The 18320-nt window shown below is 39.9% G+C and overlaps 1 protein-coding gene across 4 annotated transcripts in view; it reads left to right on the forward strand.

The window, feature by feature from the left end:
* KLHL13 (kelch like family member 13) overlaps positions 1 to 18320 on the forward strand; it is a 128590-nt gene that overhangs the window by 40683 nt on the left and 69587 nt on the right. The window contains exon 1 of one of the 4 annotated variants that reach the window (XM_077494151.1): positions 1109 to 1654. The exons of 2 other annotated variants lie outside the window; for them this stretch is intronic. In XM_077494151.1, coding sequence (XP_077350277.1) covers positions 1575 to 1654 — 80 coding nt within the window. In that variant the 5' untranslated portion in view covers positions 1109 to 1574. Of the gene's footprint in view, positions 1 to 1108; positions 1655 to 1890; positions 2290 to 18320 lie in introns of those variants that run through there. One more of the 4 variants, XM_077494065.1, reaches the window with a different exon arrangement.

Below are 18320 nucleotides of genomic sequence, written 5' to 3' on the forward strand. Positions count from 1 at the left end.
TTTGATGTCTTGACAGTGTGAGAGCACAAGCAACTGTGATCATTCTAATTCTTGGCATGCTTTGACTTTACCTGCTTTGGGAAACTGGTAAATTGGTGGGTTTGTTCACTTGTTCCCTAAGGCTGGGTTTGCGCTGATGTCATGTATCCAATCGCATTGAATTCGCACTGCGTTCCTGTGCAAATCCCATGCTATTCTGTGCCCATCATTTTGTGTGACCCAGATTGCACTGTATTTGCATGAAAAAGGTGCAGGTCCCCCTCCCCCCCCCCCCCCCTTTTTTTTTTTTTTTTTTTTTTTTTATATGCTGCACTGGAATGATGATTGCATGGGTGTTTTTATACCGATGCGATTTGATTCAAGCAAACGCACTGCGTTCTGTGACCTGTTTGTGGTTTCGTTAACTTTTTATTGACCCCCCGCAGCACATCACATGTACACAGTGCGATGCTGGAAATGCATCTCTGTAAACTGAACCTACCAAGGTGCCCTCCTGTGTCTGAGGTGTGTGAAAGGAAAGTGTGTTGCTTGCGGAGACCTACCAGAAAAATTGGAAATGGCTGCTTTAAGTAAGAGAGTTCTGATTAATATTATGACATACCTCTTGGGATTTTCTGAAAGGAAAGCTAGCTTTTTTTTTTTTTTTCCTTTTGTAGAATGATATAAATATTCAAGTGAACATTGCTGACAATCAGATGTTTTCACAGAAATATGTAATCCTTGGGCTTGTGCAGATTGTTTACTTATCATAACACCATTTTGTATTATTATTATTGTGTTGCTAACCTAAACGGTAATGATTTTTGTTTAAAGGGCTTGAAGACCTGAGCATTAACTGATTAAAATATAATTATGTGTATATGTAGAAATGACATAAATGTATTCCTGACAACATTATTGTAAAAAAGAAGAAGAAAAAAAAAAAAAAAACGCTGGCATGGTGTTGCATTGTACCAGTGCAAGGCGGCTATTGTGAGTCTGGAGCTCTTTTATTTGCTGATTAGCTATTGCACACCGTCCCTTTTGTAATGAAGCGCCTGAATTGCTGTTTATCTGCTGCTCTCAGTCTGAAATCTTCTTGTCAGTCAGCAGCCTCTGGAGGTCAGCAAACAGAGCATAGAGCTGCGGAGTGGCCCCAGATGGACACCTGCATGCCTGGCTTCCCTGTCACTACTTTAGGCAATTTGTGATCTGTTCAGGGGGAGGGGTGAGCATTGAATTAGATTGTTGATAACGTCCCTACAAGGACTGCTATTAAGAGCACGCTTCTCTGCTGCAGAAGACACCGATATCCCTGAATCCACAGCATGTTAGCCGTACAAGATTTTCCTTTTCCAGAATGTGGCAAAAGACTAGGGAAATGAGAGCCATCAGCACAGCCAGACGTTCTGCAGAAATGTGCAGCACTTCATCTTTGAAATTTTGCATCCCAGTGAAGGATTAAAAGGACCATTTTTTTTTTTTTTTTCTTTCACCCCTTCATAATGGCACTCATGCATTGTTTGACCAGAGCTTGCTCCCGAGGAAGACAGGCTGCTGAATTTAGCCACTGATCACTCACAAGCCCTAAGGCTATGCTGAGATTTATATCCCATTTGTATTGTTGCAGCTCAAAGGAAGAATGTTCAGAGGATGACAAGTGTATTCTGAGTAGGTATGTTTTTATTTTATGCAAATCCACTTCTCCCTCCCTCTGTACTGGATAGAAATCAAGCTTTTAGTACGTTAGGTTCCTGATTAAAGTGCTGCAGTGTCCTTAACAGAATTCCATTAGAATCAAGAGTTTATTTGCATCTGATATCATTTTTACATGCTCAAAATCTAGCTGCATTGGACTGCTTTGTGCAGTGCAGTTTTTACTTTTTTTTTTTTTTTTTTTTTTCTTCCTGCCCTCTCCCTACAATCCACTGCAGTCAACGCATCCCTAACGAGGTGGCACTATTGTTGAGGTAGAACGATAGACTCATCATATCGCTTTAGGGGACAGGAGGATTTAAAAAGCGATGCCTGGCAACCCTATTTTACAGATTGGAAGCATCGGTTTGAGGGCATTGGCAATCATTTGCTTGTGTGCAGAGCAGCAGCAGAAGCAGCATCCACTGCGATGTCAGTAGTGTGTGGGATGGAAGTCCTAGTCGGTAGTCTGTTATGGAAACGCTGTTTACTGTTATTGTAGTACCGTGGTGACAACATGCCATTGAAATGGAAAACCAGCTCTCCTGCTATCTGGAAATTCCCCGTTCCTGTGCTTAAAACATCCAGGTCATCACTACTATCTCCAGCATACATGTAAGTGAGAGACGTGAGGCAACCTCAGGTGGGCTTTCATTCAAAGGAATACCCTCTGCTAACATGGACCACTAGCATTTTGCTTGAGAAAGTTGTTACAATTAAACTTTACATATTATTATTTTTTTATTATTTAATTAAATCAGATTTAAGCAAATTTTAATATATTATGATTAAAAAAAAAATCAAACCTATTGTTTGCTGACTTTATCGGGTATTCTACTTTGAAAAAAGGTCCACCCTCAATATTAGTGGTCTTTGTAAGTTTCCCTAATCAACAACCTTTGGTGTTTTTAGTATGTGTAAGGTGAAATACTATCCTCAATATATATGCTGGTTTTTGGCAAGACTTACCCCCTAGTGTTTGACCAATGATGTGCCCCAGCTTGTATACCATGCCAATAAACCTTCATAAATCATGGTTTTCTCATGATTTATAACATGTGACCAGGTTGGTTGCTCCTATTCCCCTTTCTTCAAAATGTGTGCAATGCAAAGCATGTTTATGTACGTATTTGATACATTTTAATGTATTTCTGGTTCTTGTCTGCACCCAATGTATCTACTGAACAGCTGTATGTCTTGTTCAATTTTTGAACTGTTTTTCAAACTAATTTTATCAACCTTTTGGTTTTATAATATTTTAAGTGTCTGCGAGAGTTAACTTCAAACTTTTTTTTTTAAAATGTATTTAAGTACAATATTCAGATATTGAAAGAGGTTGTTTGTTTGAATTGGGCTTTGGGGCTCTTACACAATCTCTGCATATCTTTCGCCCTTTAACATGGATTTCCATAATTGGCTCAATATAGATTTTGTAAAGCGGCCCCCATGTGATAGCTCACCCTTTTCACTTTAAAATACCAAGCTGCCAAATTGAGAGCTGCAAGTCTAATTTAGTTCATTTCCGTGACCATTACTTTTGTGTGTCCACCAGTTTTTGGTAGATATTTATCATTTTTGGTTTATAATATTCACTTCTTCTATCTTTACATCAAGTACAATCATCAAGGGCTCTGAAATTGTTATGGCAACAAGAAGATTCTGAATGCAGGTGCTGCCTTATCTGTGTTAAATAGGGGTTAACATGGATGCTGCAGACAAAGGTTTCATTGTATACGACAGCACTGTCACCTTGATACTGGCTATTGTGCTGAGGTGTACATCAAATATAAAGTATTTAAGCAAATCTCAAGAATTGCTTATCAAATTGATTATTTAGCCCTTTTTAAAAAGAAAAAAAAATTCTGGTTTAAAGTATAATATTCTGGTTTTAAAAATCATTCTTATAAATTGCAATTTTCTTCTTGCACAATGGACACAACCTAGATAATAACTTGTGAGGGGTTTAGTTACAGCTTTGTATGTTAACTAATCGGGTGAATTATGTGACTGTTTTTCAGACACTTCTCAAGTTTTTTATTTATTTTTTTATTTATTTTTTTTGTCTGTGGACAGTGACAGCAATTGGGAAGTGGAACAATGCATTTTGTTGCAAATACTGAAACCCCTTGAAAATGGTTGAACAATCCCCAGGAGGCACATAATCAGTCATCCTAATAATTGGTGTTGGCATATACCTTGTTTGATCTTGTTCTCTTGTCAGTTGAAGAGGCTTTTCCCCAGTTCCTTGCAAGTGACTGCTGTCTTCTGTATTGGACTGTATTGGATTGGATTGAATAACCTTTTGTCCACCCTTACGCTAAAGCTGGCCAAACACACGTAGAATTTTGTTCGAAAACTTTTGTTTTCGGAATGTTAACTTGATTGTCTAATGGTTAATGAGGTCTGCATTGATGAGAAAAATCAAAGGATAAGACATTTTTCTTGTTTCTTAGTCGAAATATGCAAAATCGTATCTGTTGTTGTAATGTGCGTGTGCTAGCAAAAGTTGCATCTGGCGTTGGAACTGAACTTTCCTCGTCATGAAGATTATTGAAAAATTATGCAGTCATCAAAATCTGGAGTCATTTAGTAGTGTCTACTTTTATTTTTTTGGGGATTTTCGATTAGTTGTAAATGTAACCAATTTTAAATAACAATGTCTATCATCAGTAATTGAGTGCTGTTCCAATGGTTTCTGTGTCATTCCTTAGTTGTGTAATCGCCCTTTAATTCCTTATATTATTCCCTGTTTCATGTACAAATGTCCTAAAAATAATCCATTTGTTTAAATGGCAAAAATTTGCCAATCTGGACCATTTTTGTTATATTAAAAGCTGTGTTTTTAAGCCTATATATAAGAAGTGATTGTGCTTTTTAGCCTAGTATTTGTCAGTGAGCGCAATCTTTTTTTTTACAGCATTGGAATATTAGACCTGAGTTTTATTGTCAAGAACCTAGTTTAACACCTGTCTGTTGGTTGTACTTGTAATTGCAACTGGTTTAGAACAATAATCCAGTATTTGATCTCTAATTTATTTTTATTTTGTTTCCTTTTAATCTCTGCCTCCATTCGTCATTAGTAATACTCACGTAAGGATGCAAGTGTTTTTGGTGTGTAGATTGCCCATGACCTAATTTTTTTTATTTTTTTTTCCATGATGTGAAGCAGCCTAAGGCCATGCACATTGTGTTTTTTTTTTTTTTTTCCCTGGCCTTGTTATGACCCATTTTTGCCTTCTCTCAATTGTTCTCTGTTCTTTCTGAGGAACACATACTTTCCTTATTATAACAAGTTTATTCAATAGTCGTAGAGAATATTGCACTAAATATAACATTTTTCGCTTATAAATCTGCAACTAATCTAATCTGCAACTTGCACTGCTGTGTTTTTGTAACATGCAGGTTTAATTGTGAATATTGTAATGTACAATTGTCTATGGGAGTCGCCATATTAAATGCTGGGCTAAACTAAAAAAAAAAAAAAAATCAGAAGTTTGTGTCTTGTAAGACTTGAGTTATTTTTTTATTTTTTTCTGTTGAAATAGTCTATCCCCCCCCCCCCCCTTTTTTAATTTGTTTTTTATTTTTTGTGGTTTATAGGGCTGGTCTGGGACTTGTCTGTTTTCACAAGTTCTTTACAGGAAGTAGTGTTTGAGTCACTTGGTGGCCTGTTCACAAACTCAGTTGCGATGGTCAATCCAGTGCATATAATGATACAGCCAGATGACCTATTTTGAACTAGATATGAAGACCGTGTTTCTTGCCTTGAGGCTTCATTACCCAAAGTGTTGGATATGTACAACTGGTGATATACAAGCTCATTCAGGGAAGTATCCAACTAGGCTCAACAACTAAATAAGTTCTGTATGGAGACATGCATTTTTGTTTTGAAGTGTAAAGCGGTTTTCTACAAAAAGTTGCAAAGCTAGTTACATGCCCTCAATCTGATCAAGTTGGAACGTGGTCTTTAACAGATGAACCTTTGCTTATTAACTGGGTAATGCTAAACTTCTGTAAGAATACCATCACTCAAAAATGCTTTGCTTTCTCCAGCAGCCTGACCTTAAAGTGGTTGTAAAGGTTCGGGTTTTAAAAAAGCAAACCTGTCATGCTTACCTCTGCTGTGCAGTTGGTTTTACAGAGTGACCCCAATCCTCCTCTTCTGGGGTCCCTCCGCAGCGCTCCTGGCTCCTCCTCTTGAGTGCCCCATCAGAGAAGCGTTCTCCTTTGTGGACACCCGTGTGGGTGCACTCCCGTATCCTGCTGCGTCCGTAGACATAGACAGCAGGACTCGGCTCTGGCACCTGCGTCATTGGATTTGATTGACAGCAGCGGGAGCCAATGGCTGCGCTGCTATCTATCCAATCGGGACGCTGGACATTGGTCGGAGGTGGTGTGCTCATTCCCGTTGTGGTAATTACAGGGCTCAGGTAAGTATAAGGGTGCTGCAGCACAGGAAGTTTTTCATCTTAAGGGCACTCTTCACACTGGTAGCTCCCGGGATGTCGGCAGTCAAGTGCTGCTATTTTTAGAGATGCTTTACTGTAGTTTTTGCAACTTTTATTTTAGCAGCTAGCGTGGCGCTTTTATCCCCGCTAACGTCCGAAAAAGGGTTAAAAGCGCTTGATTTCAATGGACAGGGGCACTTTAGGAGCAGTGCATACACCATTCCTACAGTGCCTCAAAGATGCACTGTAGGACTTTTTTTTTTTTTCTTCTTTTTTTGCAGGTGCTAATTTTTAGTGCTATAGCGCCTGTAAAGCACCTCCAGTGTGAAATGGGTCCTATGCATAGACTGCATTTAGGTGAAAAACAGCGACCGTTTACAACCCTTAAGGCCTCATGCACACTGGACTATTTTAGGCCCCCTTCACACTGAGGCGCTCTATATACATACTTTATTATATCTTTTCATGTGACAACACTGAAGAAATTACACTTTGCTACAATGTAAAGTAGTGAGTGTACAGCTTGTATAACAGTGTACATTTGCTGTCCCCTCAAAATAACTCAACACGCAGCAATTTATATCTAAACCGCTGGCAACAAAAGTGAATACACCCCTAAGTGAAAATGTCCAAATTGGACCTAAAGTGTCTATTTTGTGTGGCCACCATTATTTTCCAGCACTGCCTTAACCCTTTTGGGCATGGAGTTCACCAGAGCTTCACAGGTTGCCACTGGGGTCCTCTTTCACTCCTCCATGATAACATCACGGAGCTGGTGGATGTTAGAGACCTTGCACTCCACCACCTTACATTTGAGGATACCCCACAGATTCTCAATAGGGTTTAGGTCTGGAGACATGCTTGGCCAGTCCATCACCTTTACCCTCAACTTCTCTAGCAAGCAGTGGTCGTCTTGGTGGTGTGTTTGGGGACGTTATCATGTTGAAATACTGCCCTGTGGCCCAGTCTCCAAAGGGAGGGGTTCATGCTCTGCTACAATATGTCACAGTACATGTCGGCATTCATGGTTCCCTCAATGAACTGTAGCTCCCCAGTGCTGGCAGCACTCATGCAGCCCGAGACCATGACACTCCCACCACCATGCTTAACTGTAGGCAAGACACACTTGTCTTTGTACTCCTCACCTGGTTACCGCCACACGCTTGACACCCTCTGAACCAAATAAGTTTATCTTGGTCTCATCACACCACAGGACATGGTTTCAGGAATCCATGTCTTTATCAAACTGTGTTTGAGCTTTCTTGTGCATCATCTTTAGAAGAGGCTTCCTTCTGGGACAACAGCCATGCAGACCAATTTGATGCAGTGTGTGCGGCGTATGGTCTTAGGACTGACAGGCTGATCCCCCACCCCTTCAACCTCTGCAACTATGCTGGCAGCACTTGTCTCCATTTCCCAAAGGCAACCTCCGGATATGATGCTGAGCACGTGCACTCAACTTCTTTGGTCAATCATGGCGAGGCCTGTTCTGAGTGGAACCTGTCCTGTTAAACTGCTATATGATCTTGGCCACCGTGGTGCAGTTCAGTTTCAGGGTCTTGGCAATCTTCTTGTAGCCTAGGCCAGTGATGGTGAACCTTGGCACCCCAGATGTTTTGGAACTACATTTCCCCCGATGCTCATCTACGCTGCAGTGTACTTGAACATCATGGGAAATGTAGTTCCAAAACATCTGGGGTGCCAAGGTTCGCCATCACTGGCCTAGGCCATCTTTATTTAGAGCAACAATTCTTTTTTTTTTTCAGATCCTCAGAGTTCTTTGCCATGAGGTGCCATGTTGAACTTCCAGTGACCAGTATGAGGGAGTGAGAGTGATAACGCCAAATTTAACGCACCTGCTCCCCATTCACACCTGAGACCTTGTAACACTAATGAGTCATGATACCAGGGAGGGGAAAATGGCTTAGCGGGCCCGGGGTGTACTTACTTTTGTTGCCAGCCGTTTAGACATTAATGACACTGAGTGAGTTATTTTAAGGGTACAGCAAATTTACATTGTTATACAAGCTGTACACTCACTACTTTTACATTGTAGCAAAGTGTCATTTCTTCAGTGTTGTCACATGAAAAGATCAAATAAAATATTTAAAAAAAAATGTGAGGGGTGTACTCACATTTGTGTGTGTGTGTGTGTGTGTGTCAATCTCTGCCCTCAAGGAGCTTACAAGCTAAGTTTAGTTCCTAAGTCACATTTATACATGCACATACTAGGGCCAATTTAGACAGGAGCCAGTTAACCTACCAACATGGCTTTGTTATGGTTTCACTTTAAATGTTTTTTTTATTCTATTTCACTGCTGTTAGAAAATCAAGTTATTTATGTGATCGCAAAGCGTTATTTTAAGCCATGGACCAAAATTCTTTGTGCCCTCAAGCTGGCATGTTGGAGAAAGCAGTCTGTTAGATGACGGCTCTTTTAGAAGGTTGGTGTGCATGGTAAGAGTGCATTAGCGGCAGAGGCCTATTTGGATTGGAGGGGGTCATCTTCAAATGACCACCGAAGCAAGGATTTCCATCTTGGTTCTCCAGACTCACCACATCTTCTATAGAATGCCATAGCTTGAAGTAATAGGAGTCCCCCCCTCTTCTGTTATATGTAATTTTTAATAGTAGTCAGTAGGATTTAATGAAGGGAGTGCTTTCTCTGTCATTACATGGTAAGAATAAAATGTCCGATTTACTGTATTTAGGCATTTCAGTAGTTCCTTTATTTTAAAACCACATCCTTCTTTCACATAACTATTGGAATTCTTCTTTGCGGCACACTTAAGCATTAAGGCCACTTTCACACTGAGGAAATTTACAGGTGTTTTTGTGCTAAAAATAGAGCCTGTAACCTGCCTCTTCTGCAGCCCCAGTGTGGGAGCCTGGCTGCCCTCACAATGGGACGGTGTGCTTGCAGGACGAGAAGAAAAGTCCTACAAGCAGCATCTTTGATGCAGTGTATATGCCGCTCCTATAACAGTGTTAAAGCGCAGCTAAAACTAGCGACTCTTTACCACTGAAGCACACAGCGATTCAATGTAAAAGTGGCCTAAATGACCAGAGCTGTGCTTTAATGCCTACCTGGCAAACTTGGTAGGCTAAGGAATAATTAACCTTGTAAAAGTTATTCATTGCTCATTGGCTAAGACTTGAAAGTGTTTTCTGTGCTTAATAGGAAATGTTTAAAGATTACTAGTTGCTATGTATCTATAAAATAATTATCTTTGTGGATAAACTGCTCTGGCAATGAGCACATTTTAAAAGGTTTTTCTTTATTTAACACGGGGAATACTTCAAACAACTCTTCAGACCAATCGGAAAATGTAGAAAAATTGTAATAAATCTATTTCACTGCCTTTTATAAAATGGCTTTTTGGCTATCGGTGAGATTAATCAGCTGAGGTAGGTATGGAAATCCTGGGGTGTTCTGTGATTGGTCAGGTTGGTATCTATCGTTGATTAATACTGTACAACTATGTGGCTACAACATGGCTGTTCAAAAAAAAAAAAAACAATATCTTTGTTCTACTTGTGACTTTTGGATTTTGAGGTTTTCACTCAAGAGGCCCAAGCCCAGAGAGGGGTCACAATAATTACAACCCTTCCTTTATGCGTTAGTGCCATCTTACCATAAGGTCTTGTGCAGGATTATTCCCAAGGTGAAATATGGCTGCTGGCTTTAAAAACCTTTCTCTAAAGCTGGCTGTAGAATTTTGAGAATGAAAATTCTTGGAAAAAGAAGGTTCTAAGAAAGTTTGTTCTAATGGTTAGTGGATCAAATGCAACATATTTGTTTTCAACTACACCTATGATAAAATTCCAAGGAGTTGGATGGAATTTTATTTTTTATTATTATTATTTTTTATTTTATTTTTTATTGAGCCAATCTGTGGATTTTGGTTGGTAAAGTCTGTCCATTTTAATATAAAATGTTCAAATCAACCCATCATTCGAATGACAAACTAATATTCTGAGCATTATGTATGAATTTTCCTAGGAGTTTTTCTTAAGACTTTTCATTGGAGTTCTATCCATCTATCTATCTATTGCCCGCTTAATGGTCTTAAAAAAACAAAACAAAAACCTGCTTGATATCTCCCTTAATCTCCCCATACACTGGCTCCTAGATCTATTTAAGTTTGATTTCTGCATTATTAGTTGTATTCCTGATATTCTTATCCTTTCTACTGTCTGTAACAACATACCAGCTTGGACTCTGCAGGGGTCATAAGTAGCACTCATTAGAGATCCAGGAAAAGTTAGTTAAAAGTAGTTTTAGTACTCTAATGAGCAGATGGGAGTGGTACAAGTATAAAGCTTTTTAGCTATTGAGAAATGTGTGAAGAATTGAGGCAAGATCAACCGTAATGGGGCAATGATGAAACTTTTTAAACCGGTATCGGCAACATAATTCAGTAACGTCTTTGAGAGGGCATGGAAATAAAACTGTAGTTAACATTGTCACAAAGGGAAGGAAGGCAGTAAAACTACCCATAAATCGATTAACGGTTATAGCTTTCTGTAGCAAACTTAGTCATTTCAGTATCCTGTATTAAATATATATCGTGAAGTGTCTGTATTACCGGCAGTAGCAGATACCTCCCAATGTAAACGGAAACCTATTCCAAAGTCTGGATGGTGGTTTACAATGACTATTTTAAAATATTGGGGTGCTGCAATAACATGCCACCATGGACACTGTCTGTATTAACCGCTTCCCGTCCGCCCTATAGCCGAATGACGGCTATAGAGCGGACGCTCTCGTCCGGGAGGCCGTCCCTGAACGTTTTCGTGTTTACTTCCGCAATGCGCGCCGCCGCGGGCATGCATCAGGGAAGTTTTGTGTTTGCCGTGTCCCCCGGAGACGGGCAAAAACAGATTGCTGTAAGCGGCCAATCACAGCGGCCGTTTACAGCGCGATCGGCCTATCCAATGAGAGATGATCTCATATGTAAACATATGAGATCATCTCTCAGCGCCGCTCTCCCTTCTCACACAGACAGCGTGTGAGAAGGGAGAGATGAACGGCTGCAGCGGCCGTAAGTGGAAAAAAAAAAAAAGTTAAAAAAAGTGCCATCCTCCCCAGTGCATCCTGTTAGTGCTATCTGTCCCCAGTGCCACCTGTTAGTGCTATCTGTCCCCAGTGCCACCTGTTAGTGCTATCTGTCCCCAGTGCCACCTGTTGTCAGTGCCATTTGTCCCCAGTGCCACCTGTTGTCAGTGACATTTGTCCCCAGTGCCACGTGTCATTGTTCTGGTGCTCCAGGGCCTTCAAAAGTGTAATAGGTAGTCAACAAGTTAGATGTGTAATTTATGCTCCTAGAACACGTGATGGCGCTCCCTGCATGTTGGGCCTCTCTGTGGCCAAGCTGTGAAAAAGTCCCACACATGTGTTATTGTAATACTGAGGAGGACTAGCAGAATTTTTTGGGGGGTGTCATTTGTGGTATACACATGCCATGTGAGAGAAATAACCTATTACAATGACAATTTTGTGGGAAAAAATAAAAAATCTTAATTTTGCAAAGAATTGTGGGAAAAAATGACCACATCAAAAAGCTCACCATGCCTCTTACTAAATACCTTGGAATGTCTACTTTCCAAAAAGGGGTCATTTGGGGGGTATTTGTACTTTCCTGGTTTGTTCGGGTCACAAGAAGCGAGATAGGCCACCAGTACATCAGATGTGATCAATTTTGTGCGAATCGCACCACAGCTTGTAGACTCTCTAACTTTCACAAAGACCAAAAATTATACACTAATTTGGGATATTTTTACCAAAGATATGTAGCAGTATAATTTATGGGCAAAATTTATGAAGAAAAATTTATAATTTGCATAATTCTGTCACAGAAACAAAGAAATATGCGTTTTTTTTTTTTTTCAAAATTGTCTTTTTTCATTTATAGCACTAAAAATAAAAACCCCAGAGGTGATCAAATACCACCAAAAGAAAGCTCTATTTGTGGGAAAAAAAGGACAAAAAATTCATTTGGGTACAGTGTTGCATGACTGAGTAATTGTCATTCAAAGTGTGAGAGCACTGAAAGCTGAAAATTGGTCTGGGCAGGAGGAGGGTTTAAGTGCCCAGTAAGCAAGTGGTTAAGTTTGTACAGTCTTGGATACTCTATTTCCTTCCACAATTAAATAAAACCTCATGTAGGATTACATTTTTACCCTCTTTGGTTTTAAAGAAGAACTCCAGCTTTTTTGCTGTGTGTGTGTGTGTGTGTGTCACAACCCTGCTGTCAGTTTGTGTAGCTTGCTTCCCATAGCTGCATATAGCAGGTTTCTGTGTCTGTGATGTCACTCCTTCTCCTGGATGAGTTTCAGAGTTCTGACTTCCTGTTTCCTTCCTTTTCCAGTCCTGTTACTACAAATTCCATGATCCTTTTGTAGCTTCAGAGCGAGCTATGGGAGTCACTTTTACCAGTTTTGTTATTTGATGTGGGTGGATCCTAGGGTTACTGTGGGTGTTTCTGGGCCTTCATGTGGGTGGTAAAAGGTGTAAATGTCACACCTTCTCCATTGTCATTACTTGCAGCATGCCAAAAAATAATGTGGCTTACTGCAAGATTACAGAAGGTGATCTATGAAGATGTTTCAGTCATATGTAAATGCATTCCTTCACAGAGAGCAAGGCTGGGGGGGGTGGGATCTGAGGGGTGGGACTCTCTCTGTTCACATTGGTCGACCTATTTAACTGGGCTGAATTGAATTCTGATTGTGCTCCATTCCAAATTGCTGGCAACAGCACAGCTAGCTTTCAGATCAGGCTGGTGGGATTCAATGCTAATTAGGATGTTGTCATCAATCCCTTCACAATTCTGATGGTAGATGGAAGTTGCATTATTTGCGGAGTCTGAAAGACTACAAAGGGGAGTGTTGGACTCTTGCTGCTGCAGGAAGTGGCTGTGGAAGGAACAGAGTCTATCAGCAGGATATACAGAGTGTCACATGATAAAAAACATCATTTTTGTGGTTGGGGGAGGTTGTATATTTTTTTACTCCATGCTTTGTAAGTTTCGGTTTTTGTGGGGGTACTGGAATATATTAGAAGCACACTGAGCACACTGTAGTATTGGGAGTCCCCGATGTAGCTAAGGTATCGCTTTGCTTTGTATAACCATAGAAAATGTTTGAAAAAAAAATCCAAAATTCACTTCAGATTTGCTACATCAAAAACTACCCACTTTAATACTTTCAGAATTTCAGGAAGAGCACTATAATGACTAAGGAGCAAACCAAGCAGGTTGTTGTAGTTATTTAAAGAAGCTATTTAAGGATGAAACTTGCAGTGTAGATAATTTGGACTTGCCAGGTATGCTATATTTTGATACACAAGGGTACCTGAAATTTGACCTAAAGCCTGCAGCAGATGTCAAGTATTACTAATCCCACAACAGTTGAATCAGTCTGTATATGCTGTAAAGGATGCTGGTTAGACTCTCTGTGGAACCTAAGGGGTTTATCCTCTGCATTGTGTTTAAAACAAAAAAAAGGCTGTTTGAGCCTGTCTTCTTTGTTCCTCCCCTTCAGCAGTTGCCAATCTATCTCCTGATAAGACAGAGGCTAGGGGACAAGCTGCACATGCATTCTCAGTATTGTGTGTATCTTTTTTTCTTCTTGGGTGGGTGCATGTGATCAGTACAAAACCCATCAGCACTGTCCAGACAGAGGGTCAGGGGTCCTACAGCCTCATAGGACAGTCCGAGGAGAATGAAAACTTCTACAAGCTTTAAGCAGACACTGATAGATGTCACACAATGTTTTAATGGCTGATGCGAAAAGGTATTTAGTAGTTTATATTTACTAAAACAATTGCAATTTTGTGTCCTGTGGGAGACCAGATATAGTGAATGCAGGTTCCTGGGTTTATTAACACTTTAACCACTTCCCACCCACCATATAGCAATATGACATCAGCAAAGTGGTTCTGTTGTCCTGATTGTACGTCCTATGACAGTGATGGCAAACCTTGGCACTCCAGATGTTTTGGAACTACATTTCCCATGATGCTTACCTACACTGCAGAGTGCATGAGCATCATGGGAAATGTAGTTCTAAAACATCTGGGGTGCCAAGGTTCGCCATCACTGTCCTATGATGTGAGGATAACAAGCCAGCGAGCATCGATCGATGGTGCGGCGTGTCAATCTGACCCACCATATCTCCGATCTGGATAAAGAGCCTCTGGTGGAGGCTCTTTACACCATGATCAGATGTGCTTGGACACAGCTGATCATGTGGTAAACGGGAAAAGCCATGTATCGGCCTTTCCTCACTCGCGTCTGACAGACATGAGTAGAGGGGAGCCGATTGCTAGCTCCACGCTCTGCTGGGGGGGGGGGGTTCCCAGAGGATACCACCAGGACTGACCACCAGGTATGCCAGTATTCCCACATATGATGTCAATGTGTGCCCACATAGCAATAGTGCCCGTCAGCGAAGGAGAGAACGTACTTATTAGAAAATTTTATAACAGAAACTGAGTTTTTTTTTTTTATCTCCTATTTTCTTTCTTTTTTAATTTTGTTTGGCAAAAAAATAAAAACCCCATAGGTGATCAAATACCGCCAAAAGAAACCTTTGTGGGAACAAAATTCAAAAAATTTTGTCTGGGTACAGCGTAGCATAACCACACAATTGTCATGTAAACAGCACTGAAGGCTGAAAATTAGCTTGGGGAGAAGAGTGCCTGGTATTAAAGTGGTTATGGACAAGCAGTGAGGCGCTTACCTTACTTGCATGATCAGTAGAGCTGCACGAATAATTGGTAAAGAATCGGGTCGCAGTTCTTCTCCCCCCGCGATCTTAACAAATTATTTTCCCGATTTCTGTGCAGCGTGTTCTGCTCACAGCTGTCTAAAAAAACTAAAATTAAACCCAGGCAGCCTGCCAAGTTTATGACCACCTCGCTTAGACTGAGATAAAGAGATAACTTTGTACACTTTTTGTCCTTTTTTAGATCAAAGGAATGAAGTTCAGTCTGTAAATGAGGAAAGTTTTAATCACTTAAAGACTAAACCTTTTTCTGATATTGGTTACAAGATAAAATCCAGTATTTTTTTTGCTAGAAAATTACTAAGAAAATGTATATATAGTCGACCAATATGGGTTTTTCTTTGGCCGATGCCGATATTTAGAAATTGTGGTGGCCGATATCTGATGCCGATGATTTTTATTTTTTTTTCCACCCATCATCGCATAAAATCTCAGTTGGATCCCTTTCACACTGGGGCATTTTTCAAGCGCATTTGGGCTAAAAATAGTGCCTATAAAGTGCCTGCAAAATGGCTTCCTTGCAGTCTCCGTGTGAAAGCCCGAGTGCTTTCACACTGAGGCGATGTGCTGGCAGGATGTTAAAAAAAAAAAAAAAAAAGTCCTGCACCACTCCTGCCCATTCAAATGAATGCCATTGCCAAAGTGCCTGCCAAGCGAATCAGCAGCGGTGCTTCATGGGCGCATTTAACCCTTTCCTTGGCCGATAGCTGGGTTATAAGCGATCCGCTAGCGGATGAATAGCGCTGCTAAAACTAGCAGCGCTTTACCGTCAACACCTGCCGCTCCAGTCTGTAAGCAGCCTTAAGAATTGGTGATACAGAAAATTTCTTACATTTTATTACACAAAAAACCTCCAATCAGTTCACTTGTATGTATAATTTAGATTTAAAAAAAACTATATCTTAAATATTAAATGCACAAAAACAAGTAATCAAAACTTTTGGACGAAAAAAATGAGCTAACTTTACTGTTAGTTTTTTTTTTTTTTTTTTATTAGTGTATTTTTTCCCAAAAAATTGCGTTTGAAGGAGCGCTGCACAAATATCGTGTGACATAAAATATTGCAACAGCCGCTAATTTTATTCCCTAGGGTCTCTGCTAAAAAAAATACATAAATTTGGGGGTTCCAAGTGATTTTCTAGCAGAAAATACTGGATTTTTACTTGTAAGCAACAAGTGACAGAAAAGATTTGGTGTTTAAATGGTTAAACTGAGAACTCTACACACAAGTTCAGTCCATTGATAAGTAGAAACATTGTATCTCTTTAGCTTCTTTTCTCAGACTTGGCAGGCTGCCCAGAGAGGAGAAACAAGTCATTCCATGGAAGAGATTTATATTATAGTAATATAAATCGCTCTGAAGTTATAATCTGCCTTTTTTATCAGCACAATTGGCTGATGCTGATTAATTAAAAAACGCCAAATATTGGCCGGTCGATATATTGGTCGACCCCTATATATAATATATCATTTTTTTAGCAGAGACCCTAGAGAATAAAATGGTGGTTGTTGCAATATTTTGTCACACTGTATTTGCATAAACCCAATTTATTTTGGAAAAAACTCACTTTAATGAATCAATAAACTAAACAGTAACGTTAGCCCAATTTTTATTTTATTTTTTTGTATATTGTGAATTTTTTGTTTCTTGCTACCCTATGAGAGTGTTCCACTAACTGCCTTCCTTGGAGCTCCCTGACCTTCTGCTGGCCAGTGTGTGGGCTTCCAGAAAGAGCACTGTAGTTTGGCTGCTGCGTTTTATACCACCAGCATCTATGAGTGTAGTTAAGTTTTTTGTTTTTTTTAATACAGTTTTTAATTGCATTAGGGTCTGTGCACTTTCTAATTGTGGAATGTCCCTATCTGCCTTTTAACCTTCAGGGCATAAAACTTCACCAGACCGCGGCCTGGATTTTGGAGGCCGCCTGGTCTGTGACCATATCTTTCTTGCCAGATATCAACCACAATTGCAGGGAACTGCAGAGTTTCACATAGTCCACACGCTGTGTAGTAACATTCTTCCCATTTCTTTTGAATGGAGAACCACAGTCAAAACCAAATACTTTTTCTTTGCTAAGAAACAAACGTACATAAAAAAAAAAAAAAAGGGGGGGGGGTGGGGGCAGGCAATGTCAACAAACAGAAATACTAATAATAAATTCATAAAAGTAAAAAAAAAAAAAAAAAATGGTGCAATACTCAAAAGTGGTTAAATAAACAGCACAACTATTAATTGCAACTTGCGAAATAGCAAATGTAACATTTCAGTAAGTGTCTATATATTCTAAAATCAATAAAGTCCACAAGCTTCTTTTTTTTCCCCACCTCCTCCGGTGTGATATTGGCTACTATACAAGAAATGGCACATTGGCTGGCCCTCCTGTCAGATCCCAGATTCCAATCGTCTTGACAGCAGGTTACCTGTGTGCTGCAGTAACTCTCGTCAATTCATGCTATGGTTCTTCCACGGTGGTCCACAGACTGGTCTCTGATACACTCCTAAACAAAGCAGACGGACACTAATCCTATCATACCTATGTATTTGTATAGGGCAAGAAAACAAACCAAAACAATTGAATATAGTGATGTGAACTCATTACAATGAGACGCCACACCTCCTAGATCCCAGCAAAGGAAGATATATAAATTTCACCTGTGACCAAGAGTAGGGAGGTGGAGGCAGTGACATCTATATCTGTGCCACGATATACCGTATACCCATGGATTGGCATAATTCGTTTTTTGCAATCTCCCCCCCCCCAGAAATAAAGGGTGACATAAATAGTGACAGGGTATGTGGGCATTTTTCAAACCTCCAAGAATGCTCTGGCAAACCACCTGCATCGGGAAGTTTATTGGACAGAAATCTGTAGTGCTCCTGGTATAGACTGAAATGATTTCCTTTTTGTTTTGATCCATCTGCACGCTACAATTTCCCTGATATGTGTTGCTTTTTAAAGACTTGCATATAATGTGTTCCTTTGATGACATCTGTTTCATGTGCTATGTATATCTTCCTTAATTTTTATGTTTTATAAAGAGCATGTTCTTTTACAAGGTCCCGTAGAGGACACAGTCGATTATTTTGCAAATCTTGTAAATTTAGCTCTTTTGGTTGAGTTAATTTCTCAATTGTGCAGAGCAACAATTTTTGTTCTCTGTATTACTGCTTTATATCGCCTTTGAGTACATTTTGGTTTTTTTTGTATGTTGCCTAATTTGAGATAGGGGTCTCTAAGTTCAGAAACTATCACTATGTTGTGGTATGTTTAGTGGAGGATTTTTTTTGTCAGGTGAGCAGGTGCCTCATCAGTCAAGAGATGTGTTTTCTGTAGTGACAGTAGAGCTGCACGATTAATTCTTAAAAAAAATAAATAAATCAAGATCACGACTGTACCCCCCCCCCCC

This window comes from Lithobates pipiens, unplaced genomic scaffold, assembly GCF_037356315.1.
Source record: "Lithobates pipiens isolate NorthernLeopardFrog02 unplaced genomic scaffold, aLitPip1_a1.2 Scaffold_1, whole genome shotgun sequence".
NCBI classification, from domain to species: domain Eukaryota; kingdom Metazoa; phylum Chordata; class Amphibia; order Anura; family Ranidae; genus Lithobates; species Lithobates pipiens.